Source organism: Otolemur garnettii, unplaced genomic scaffold, assembly GCF_000181295.1.
Source record: "Otolemur garnettii isolate 467f Iridium unplaced genomic scaffold, OtoGar3 scaffold00096, whole genome shotgun sequence".
Lineage (NCBI taxonomy): Eukaryota > Metazoa > Chordata > Mammalia > Primates > Galagidae > Otolemur > Otolemur garnettii.
In genome coordinates this window covers 6120053-6130782 of record NW_003852491.1, presented here as the reverse complement: position 1 = coordinate 6130782, position 10730 = coordinate 6120053, and the positions used below count along the sequence as shown (strand labels likewise).

The 10730-nt window shown below is 47.5% G+C and overlaps 1 protein-coding gene across 1 annotated transcript in view; it reads left to right on the top strand.

The window, feature by feature from the left end:
• Positions 1–8814: 8814 nt before the first annotated feature.
• XPO6 (exportin 6) overlaps positions 8815–10730 on the top strand; it is a 114796-nt gene continuing 112880 nt past the window's right edge. Inside the window, exon 1 of the mRNA XM_012808910.2 lies at positions 8815–9491. Within this exon, the coding sequence (XP_012664364.2) occupies positions 9489–9491 (3 nt within the window). The 5' untranslated portion in view covers positions 8815–9488. The remainder of the gene's footprint in view (positions 9492–10730) is intronic.

The following is a 10730-nucleotide window of genomic DNA, read 5'->3' as shown; positions in this document are numbered from 1 at the left end:
CGGAAATCCATTGATTCCAACAATTTTCAAAAAGGTGAAAGTGGGAGGTTGGGTTCAAGCTAAGGAGTCTCCCAATCTGAAAGTTGCCTGGGGCTCATTGAATCTCTTGGGACATGTGTGTCTGTCTTGGGGTTGGATGGAGAGTGGTCTCAAAGGACTTGAGCCTCAGGGATTTCCTGTCTTTTAGGGACATAGTCAACAGATTATGGGCCAGGTCTCAATGTCAAGGGGTTGCCCATTGGTTGGTTGGTTTGTTGGGTTATGGACAACTGATTTTCCATATTCCTACAAGAAATGAGCTCTGATAGCTCATTATCATTTCCCTTTAAGGGCGGACTCTTACTACAGTGTTCTGGTTATATATCGCTATACAACAAACTGCCTCCAAACTTAATGACTTAAACCAACAATATATTATTAACTTTAACAGTTTTGAAGATTGACTGGGCTTAGCTGGGTGGTTCTCATTTGAGGTCTCTCATGAGGGTACAGTAAGAGAGCTGGAGTCTTCAGAAGTCATAGCTAAGCTCAACCATCCCAGATAGCCTCTGTGCACACATCTGGCACCTCTGCCGGGCTACCTGCAACAGATGGAAGCTGGTCAGGAGCACCTTCTTCATGTTATCTTTCCACTTGGCTAGCCAGAACCCCTTCACAGCATGGCATTCTGAAGAAATTGGACTTCTTACATGGTGGCTGGCTTGCCCCAGAGGCAATAGTCCAAGAGACCCAGGCAAAAGCTCTAAAGATTGTTATGATCTAACCTTGGAAGTCATGCTCCATTCTACTCCATATCATTGGTCAAAAGTGAATTCATAGGACCAACTCAGATTCAAGAGCAGGAGACTACATAAAGATGTGAATATTGAGAGACATGGCATAGGGAGGGTCTATCTTTGCAGACCAGTTACCACACACAATTATGTCTACCAGGCAGGCCAGGCCAGGTTATACTATAAGTAACAAACCACCCCCCAAATCTCAGAGCCTTAAATCACAAAAGCTTATTTATGGCTTATTCTGCTGGTCTGGTGTGGGTCAGTAAGGGGGTTCTGCCTAGGCAGTCACTCCGTGTCATGATGCCACTCTCTTAATAAGATGTTTCAGGGTTCACCATGATGGGGGAAGAACAGAATTGGAGGCACTTGCACAGGCAATAAAATGCTCTGGCCCAGAAGTGACACATGTCACTTCTACCCAGAAGGTATAGTCCCATCCAACTGCAAGGAGTGGGGGAATGTGTTACCCTCTCTTGTACTTGCACAGTTCTAAATATTTGACAGGCTTCACTGCAGTAATGGATCTCCTCTATCTGCCCCCTGGGGAGGAGTCATGCTCTCCTTTCTCTACCTTGCCCTGTCTCAGGAGGTTGACCTTTTTTTTTTCTTCCCTCTGGGTAGAGTACTGTGGCTTCACAGCTCACAGCAACCTCCAACTCCTGGGCTCAAGCAAGTCTCCTGCCTCAGCCTCCCAAGTAGCTGGGACCACAGGCGCCTGCCACAACCTCTGGCTATTTTTTGGGTGTAGCCGTCATGTTGTTTGGTGGCCTGGGCTGGATTCGAACCTGCCACCTTAGGTGTATGTGGCTAGCGCCTTAGCCACTTGAGCCACAGGCGCCGAGCCAGGAGGTTAACCTTTATGAACTACATCATCCCTTGTTCTTGGGGTTGCAGTTGGATCTACCCCGAGTAGGAGATTAGAGAGTGGGAGGAGAATAAGGACAGAATGTTTATTCTACTGTCTTTCTCCCTGCAGGATCACCTTGGCTGGTTGCTTCCCTCAGCTGCTCTTACAACATTCTTCCTTTTCAGATTCTGGCAATTGTTCTTTCTCTTGTTCCTTGAAGCTTAGAAGCACTAATATTCCTGCCACTAGACCTGGGATATTGTGATATCCTTGGAAGGAGTTCCTTTTTTTTTTTAGTTTTTTTTTTTTGGTAGGGGTTCCTTATGCTTTGCCTTTTTTTGGCTGGGGCTGGGTTTGAACCCGCCACCTCCAGTATATGGGTCCGGTGCCCTACTCCTTTGAGCCACAGGCGCTGCCCATGCTTTGCTCTTTTTATTTATTATTATTATTTTTTTTCTTGCCTCAGGTTTATTTGTGCAAATAGCACAGGAGGACCCCAGACCCATGCAGACAACATCCTAGAGGTCACACCAGTCCTTTTGTCCTTATGATGGCAGATAGATGCCTCTACTGTGAAGCCTTTGTGAGAGCCTTGTGGAACTGAAGCTGGAGCTGCAGATTGGCCCTTGGTTTGATCCTTGGCCTTTGGCCTGCAGAACCTGAGACCCTTGGCGTTGTGTGCCTGAGCATGCTTCCCAAGCGGGGGGGGGGGGCAATGTAAGCAAATCGACTGAGTTTGTGGCTGGCATCTTTTGGGATCTTGGTCCTAACCTCCTTGGGCTTTACTAGGGCCTGGATGGCTTCAGTGTGTGCACTCATGGCCTTGGCATTGTTGGCCTACATCTTTCTTCTTCAGGCCCTTCTTGTGCTTCTTGGCAAAGTACATGTTTCTCAGGAACTAGGGATCCACCCCCTTAAGAGATTTGTATCTTTGTCTTTTTGACGCTATTTCTGTGCCACTTTTGGGACTGGTTGTGTGTAGTGTGCTCCTTGAACTTGGCGTTATCTGTGCTGTGAACCTTGGCTGCCAAAGTGCCTAAGACCAGAAGGCTTTGCTCTTTTTAAATAGTGTCATTGTCAATTCTTTAAATCCTGATTTGAGTTTCCTGATAGAACCTGGCTGATATAAGTATCCATTAGTTAAGCAGGTAGTAGAATTCTTCCCATTTTATGAAGAACAAGTTTAAGTGACTTGCTCAAGGCCACACAGATACTTACAAGGCTGAGTAAAGACTCAACCAGAGAGTCAGAATATACAGTTTCAAAGGCTTTGAATGCCAGACTACTGCAGAGTCTATTCCCATTACCTACAGAGAGTGCTGGACTATTTGTCACCTTCTCATCCTTCTTTCATTAATTTCATACTGAGTGACACCATCACTTCTATGATTGTTGACAAGCTAACATGAGAATATTCCCCAAGCTCTGATATTCTTACAGAGCTGTCAGGGAGGTCAGAGAGAGCTCAGCCAACAAAAGAGCTATTCTGGGGCTTGGTGTAGCATGTGACAGAGGTCTAACCAATCAGAGCACCATAGCATTCCCTCAGCCACAGTGATTTGTTCAGGAATAGGGACATCACCCAATCAAAGCCAAAGGGTCTATTTTCATGGGACATCTGGAAACAGGGTTGGTCTCCTCTCTGCCTGGCTTCAACCCAGGATAGGGTGACCAGACGTCCCACTTTTTAACAATTTGTCCTGCATCCCGCGGCGTTTTAAAAAAGTCCCAATTTTTGGAAAGAATGCACGAACGGGCAGGAGAACAGGAAGGGAATATATGGCTTTTGGCTGCCATGTGGCTATTTCGCCAGAATATGAGTTTTATATTATTTTTGTTAATTTTATAATGTTAAACTGTAATAATAATAAATAATTGTTGAGAAGTGGTTATCGAGAACTGCTTATCAAAGTTTGCACTGTTGTCAGGCCCTGCCCTGCCCTGCCCTGCCCCACCGCTGCCCTGCCCACCAGCCATGTTGTCCCACCTTACTGATGTTAAAATCTGGTCACCCTAAAGGTAAAAGCCTCCATAGCTCAGTGGGTAGGGCGCTGGCCACATACACCAAGGCAGGTGGGTTCGAACCCGCCCTGGGCCAGCTAAAGCAACAGTGACACCTGCAACAACAACAACAAAAATCACTGAGTGTTGTGGTGGGCATCTGTAGTCCCAGCTACTTGGGAGGCTGAGGCAGGAGAATCGCTTGAGCCCAACAGTTTGAGGTTGCTGTGAGCTGTGATGTCAAGGCACTCTACCCAGGGTGACAGTTTGAGACTCTATCTCAAAAAACAAAAACAAAGAAAGCCTGGATATGCCACGGGCCACCCGCTGGCAAAAACCCCTAATCAAAGAAGCAAAATCAGCAAGTGATGAGAAACTGAGTGATATATCATACCCTAAGTCCACCCAATCTTTTGGATGGTTCTTTTACATGAGACAACATATTATCTTTTTTCCTTATTACAGAGTCCCAATTATAGGGTCTCAGTCTTGTCACTTGCAATGAATGGAAAGAGTCCTGACACAGTAGAAGACAACTTGGAGTGGGAAAAGTAGTAAAGACTGCAGCAGCTGGGTGACCTTTTGTTCATCCATCAAGACCCAATCCAAATGTTACCATTTTGTTTAGCTTTCCAGTGACCCCTCCCCACAGCTAGCTGCTCTCCCTCCACTTCTTGGCATGCTTAGAAAATTTGCACACATATCTATTATATCATCTCTCATACTGTGCTGTAATTGTTTGAGTGGCTGTTACTGATCCAGGCAGTGAACAATTTCCTTGAATCTTACTCATTTTGGAATTCTTAGTTTTTAGCAAAAAGCCTGGCATAAAGTTGATACTAACTCACTGAATGTTTGTTGAGCAAATAACTATTTAATAAATGAATGAGACCAGGGCAGTAGCAATAGGAATGGGTTGGAAGAGATGGATAGGGGCCAACAAAAAGTAATAGCAGTCTTAAATCTTTTTTTTTTTTTGGAATAAGACAGGCTGGAGATTAATATTAATAGCAAGATGTTATTTAGTTGACTTGGACAAAATCCCTGGAGTGAAATTAATAATAGCTGTGGCTTATCTCATGCCTTATGTGCCAGGTGTTTTATATACATTAAATTAAATCTTCATCCCAGCCTGGCAATGGAGGTATGATGTGGTGACTCTACACACTCAGTTTATTCTGAGGAAATGAAAGCAACTCCAGGGACGGACTCTCTAAGCCAGCAGTTCTCAACCTGTGGGTCACAACCCATAGGAACTGTATTAAAGGGTTGCAGCATTAGGAAGGTTGAGAACCACTGCTAATAGTCGTAGCAATTCCTTCTTCCTTCATTGTGGCTAGATCAAGGATGGGCAGGCTTAGGCCAATTAGGACCAGCAGGATAAAGCTTCTTGTCATGAAAAAAGATGTGAGAAAAGTGCTCTCTCTTGCTGGATATAGATGGGCAAGTTTGTAGCCCTGGCTGGTTCCTGGCAGCCATCTTGAGAACAGTCCTGATACACAGAGAGCAGAGCAAGAAAATCCTGGAGGAATTGAGGAATGGAGCTAGGCTTCCCATCACAACCAATTTGAAGCTGACCTGTCTCTGGAAATCAAGTTATGGGAGTTATGTCAGCCTAAAGGCTTACCTTTAAGTGAGTCTGGGTTGAACTTCTGTTATTTAATTCAATTACACAGTGAGGAAAGCAAGACTTTGCTAATTACTTGCTTGGGATAAAACAGCTAGCGAGGGCTCAGTGCCTGTAGCTCAGTGGCTAGGGTGCCAGCCACATACATTGGAGCTGGCAGGTTCGAACTTAGCCTGGGCCTGCCCAGAAAAACAACTACAATAACAACAACAAAAACTAGCTGGGCATTGTGGCAGGTGCCTGTAGTCCTAGGTTCTTCGGAGGCTGAGGCAAGAGAATCGCTCAAGCCCAAGAGTTTGAGGTTGCTGTGAGCTATGATGGCACAGCCCTCTACTAAGGGTGACGTAGTGAAACTCTGTCTCAAAAAATAAACAAAAGCAGCTAGTGAATTTAAGAACTGGATTCCACTTCTAGGGAGTCTCATCCCAAAGCTTACTCAACTGAGCTAAAAAAGAACAAGTGACTTGGCCTTAGTCCTGATTCATCTATTTTACCTACTGAGATGGCTTCTTTTGTAGGTACTGTTTCCACTGCCTGGAATGTTCTATGCCCTTCTCTTTGCCTAGCAAACTTCAACTTAGTTCAGGCCACAACTTAAAGGTTACTTCATGACTTCCTCCTAATCCTAAACCCTCAGATTGACTTAGATTCTTTGACTATGTTAGCCTAACTATGTTAGAATTATTTCACATTGGTTTGACTTATTCCTTCATTGTTCTTATCACAATTACTATGGATTTATTATTGCTTAATATGTTAAAATGTATTTGTCTCTAAATTCCATAAGGGCACTAGTATAATCTGTCTGTTTTGCTTAGCACTGAATCCTTGCAAGAGTGATTGTTACACTCTTTCAAGAATGGGGAACAGGGTGGTGCCTGTGGCTCAAAAGGGTAGGGCGCTGGTCCCATATGCCAGAGGTGGTGGGTTCAAACCCAGCCCCAGCCAAAAACTGCAAATAAATAAATAAATAAAAATAAAATAAAGTATATTTAAAAAAAAAGAATAAGAATGGGCAACAGTTAAAAATTGATAAAAGAGGCTCGGGGCCTGTGGCTCAAGCGGCTAAGATTACAGCCACGTATACCTGAGCTGGTGGGTTCGAACCCAGTCCAGCCTGCCAAACAATGACAGCTGCAACCAAAAAATAGCGAGGCGTTGTGGCGGGCGCCTGTAGTCCCAGCTAGAGGCAGAGGTAGGAGAATTGCTTGAGCCCAGAAGTTGGAGGTTGCTGTGAGCTGTGAGAGCCACAGCACTCTACCCAGGGTACCCAGGGTGACAGCTTGAGGCTCTGTCTCAAAAGCAAAAATAAAATTGATATAAGAGGCTCGGTGCCCATACCTCAGTGAGTAGGGCGCTGGCCACATGCACCAGGGCCAGTGGGTTCGAACCCAGCCCAGGTTTGCTGAACAACAATGACAACTACAAAATAGCCAGTCATTGTGGCGAGCACCTGTAGTCCCAGCCACTTGGGAGGCTGAGGCAAGAGAATCACTTAAGCCCAAGAGTTTGAGGTTGCTGTGAGCTGTGATGCTATAGCACTCTACTGAAGGCGACATAGTGAGACTCTGTCTCAAAAAAAAAATTGATAAAAGAATAAATGAAAGCTATTGCTTTCTGTGGTAATGAGTTGTACCAGTGGTTCTGCTGAAGTAGATGTCCTCAAACTACGGCTCACCTAGGACGTTTATCCAGCCTGCTGGGTGTTTTTGCCGGCTGCTGCCTGTCCTGATTAGCAGCCAACTCGTCCCGGGGCCCGCAGTCCGGCCCTCCAATAGTCTGAGGGATAGTGAACTGGCTCCCTGTTTAAAAAGTTTGAGGACCCCTGTCAGAAGCATTAGCACCACTTGGGAACTTGTTAGTTAGAAATGCAAATTATTAAGCCCCATCCCAGACCTACTGAATTGGAGACGTTAAGAGGGGGGCCAAACAATCTTGATCCTGGGTGATTCTGATTCTCAGTTCAAGTATGAGAGTGAGAAAAGAAACATAGCTCACACTCCACCCCGTTCCCCACGTCTGGGGGGCAATTATTTAAATTATTTTGTTCTCCACTGGCTTCCTCCACCAAAATCTTCAGGCTTAGGCCAGGATTGGTGGCTCACGCCTATAATCCCAGCACTCTAGGAGGCTGAGGTGGGTGGATTGCTTGAGATCTGGAGTTTGAGACCAGCCTGAGCAAGAAGCAAGACTCCTGTCTCTACTAGAAAGGTAGGAAAAAACTAGCTGAGAGTGGCAGTCACCTGTAGTCCCAGCTACTCTGGGAGGCATTTGAACTCAGGAATTTGAGGTTGCTGTGAGCTAGGCTGACGCTGTGACAGAATGAGACTCTTATCTCAAAACCCTCCCCCCCCAAAAAACACTTCATGTTCTAGGTATTTGTCATGCAAAACAAAATTTAATATTTAATTAAATATTTAATAATATCTAATATTAATAAATAAACACAAATATATAATATATAATAATTTAGAAATATTAATTAATGTTTAATTAAATATATTTAAAATGCTGATCTGCAGCTTATCTTTTTTTTAAGAGACAGAATTTTCTCACTTTGTAACCCTAGGTAGGGTGCTGTAGTATCACAGCTCACAGGAACCTCCAGCTCTTGGGCTTAGGCGATTCTCTTGCCTCAGCCTCCTGAGTAGGTGGGACTACAGGCGCCCGCCACAATGCCCGGCTACTTTTTTGTTGCAGTTTGGCCAGGGCCAGGTTCGAACCCTCCACCCTTGGTATATGGGGCCATCGCATTACTCACTGAGCCACTTTTCTTTTCTTTTTTTAGACAAAGTCTCATTCTGTTGCCATGCTAGAGTGCCTGGCGTCAGCCTAGCTCACAGCAACTTCAAACTCCTGAGTTCAAGCCATTCTGTTGCTTCAGTCTCCCAAGTAGCTGGGATTACAGGCGCCCACTAAGATGTCCCCCTAATTTATCTTTTTTTTTTTTTTTTTTTTTTTGAGACAGAGTCTCAAGCTGTCCCCCTGGGTAGAGTGCTGTGGCTTCACTGCTCATAGCAACCTCCAACTCCTGGGCTCAAGCGAGTCTCCTGCCTCAGCCTCCCAAGTAGCTGGGACCAAAGGCGCCCGCCACAACGCCCGGCTATTTTTTGGTTGCAGCTATTATTGTTGTTTGGCGGGCCTGGGCTGGATTTGAACCCGCCAGCTCTGGTGTATGTGGCTGGCGCCTTAGCCGCTTGAGCCATAGGCGCAGAGCCCAATTTATCTATTTTTAATAGAGAAGGGTCTTACCCTTGCTCAGGCTGAACTCATGAGTTCTGCCCCTCAGAGTGTTAGAATTACAGGCGTGTGCCCTACATCAATAAAGATTTGAAGAATGAATGAGCAAAGGAAGCGAAAGAGAAACCTCCCCTTTACAAAAATGGCAGCCCCGGCTCCCTTTACCAAGATGGCTGCCGACCCGCTTGGACAAGCAGGCTGTGCGCGCCGAAGGAGGGGCCAGCGGAGGCGGGGCCAGGGAGGCGGGGCTAGAGGGACCCGTCAGGTGCGGGCCCGCCTTCCGCCCTCCGCCCGCTCGCCCCCATCCCGCTCGCTCGATTCCGGATTGGTCCGGTTCCAGCGCCGCAGCTAGGCGGCCGTGCTGTGGGGCCGCCCGGCGCTTGCCACTTCCGGCGCGTTGAGGCTGTTGGTCGGGGGCGGCCGTGCGGCGTGAGCTGGCGGCTCTGGGTCGGACGCGCGCAGGGATGCTCCGGGGGGCGGCGGCGGCGGCCGAGTGGGTTGTGACGGCGAGGACAGCGCAGGCCCCGGAGCTTCTTCTCTGAGGCGGCCGCTCGAGCTGCGTCGCGCCGCCGAGGCCCCTTCAGCCTCCGCCCCTTCAGCCTCGGGGCCGGGGCCAGGCCCGCCGCTACTCCTGTCCGCGGAGGCCGGGGAGCCCCTGCCTGGGCCCGTAGCCTCCCCCGCGGGGGTCGGGCCCGGGCGGGGTGGCCCGAGCCGCTGCCCTCCTTGCCGGCTTCTGAGCCTCATTTCCTGCTTTTTCAGTTTCCTTGGGGAGGGTCGGGTGGGTCTAGATGAATTGTCCCGGGAGCACCCGATGAGGCGGACTGGACACCCGTACTCTTTTTAGAGGGTCCTTGCGGGGCCCGGTGGGGAAGGGGTTGTCTTTGCATGGACGGGGACTTTCCGACTCTACCGGGACCATGACCTGAACTGTGCGAGCGGGACGTGTCTGAAGCCCACGAACCTGCTCACCTGAGCCGCCCCCTCCCCGGCCAGCATGGTAAGTGGGGTCGGAGCCCACTTCCTTCTTCGGACGTCCGGCCAGAGGGGTGGGAATCGGCCCCGGGGCTGCTGAGCCATCGCTTCTCCCCTGGGCGGGGAGAGGCTCGTGCCGTGCCTGGCCGGTGACACATGCGTGCAGGGTGTGCACTCCCATCCCCCCAGGGTTGTCTCAGGACCGAGAGGGCCCTGCAAGCTCAGCAGGCACATCCCTTGCCTCTGGTGTTTTCCTCTCTCGACTGCAGCTCATGAGGACAATAACTATCATTTATTTATTGAGGGCTTACCCTTGTGCCGGGCCCTGTGCTAAGTGATTGGCGTGCATTTCATCATCACACCACCTTTCAGAACAGCTCTCGGTTCTGAAGTGGGAAGACTGAGGCATAGAGCAATTCATTACCCAGCTCAAGGTCAAGCGACTTTAAAGTGACAGTGGTAAGATTTAGACCTAGGCATTCTGAGTTTGGAGTTATTAAATATGATACATTTAAAAGAGCTGGACGGATTCTAGAAGATGCCATTTAACTGTTGGTTTGTGTGGGGAAACAGGGATCATCAGAGGTTGCTTGCAGAGATAATGGTAAAGTCAGAAATGGTCTATTCTTTTGATATTGAGACTGCTGTTTTTTCTGCTACATGCTTTCTGGCCTTTCCCCTGGTAGTGCTGGGAAAACCATCCTTTCAGTTCTAGCCTAAAAGCCACCTCTGAAGATACTGTCCATATTTCCTAGACCAATAGATACTCTCATTACTCTCCTAGATTGTGTAGTCACATCTGTTTGTTAAGCATTTGTTTTTTCATTATTGAAATTATTTCTTTATTACTGTGGACTGAGCTCCCTGGAAGATGAAATCATCTGAGCCTTTACCTGCCCCAGCTCTTGGCAGTAGTAAGCCCAGGGTCAGTGGTTGATTGCCTGTCCTGTGTTTGAGCATCTCCAGGATAGAACCATCCTTAGTATCTCCCATTTTACTCCAGCCAAGTTAGTGGTATGTAGAGAAAGGGCTGCAGCTACATCTTCTGTTGATACAGATGTTAAGGCCTGTGGGATTTTCAAAACATTTGACATAAGGTCTGTGGGAGATGTATAGTCCTGGGTGTAGAAAAAGAATCTAAGGCGTATAGCCTTTGTCCTTATGGGGCTTATAGCCAGCTGGATGAAATACACCACTAAGGCTGAGCAGCACTGTGTAGTATTTACTACATATGCTCTGTGTAAGTGTATTTTTTTTTTTTTTT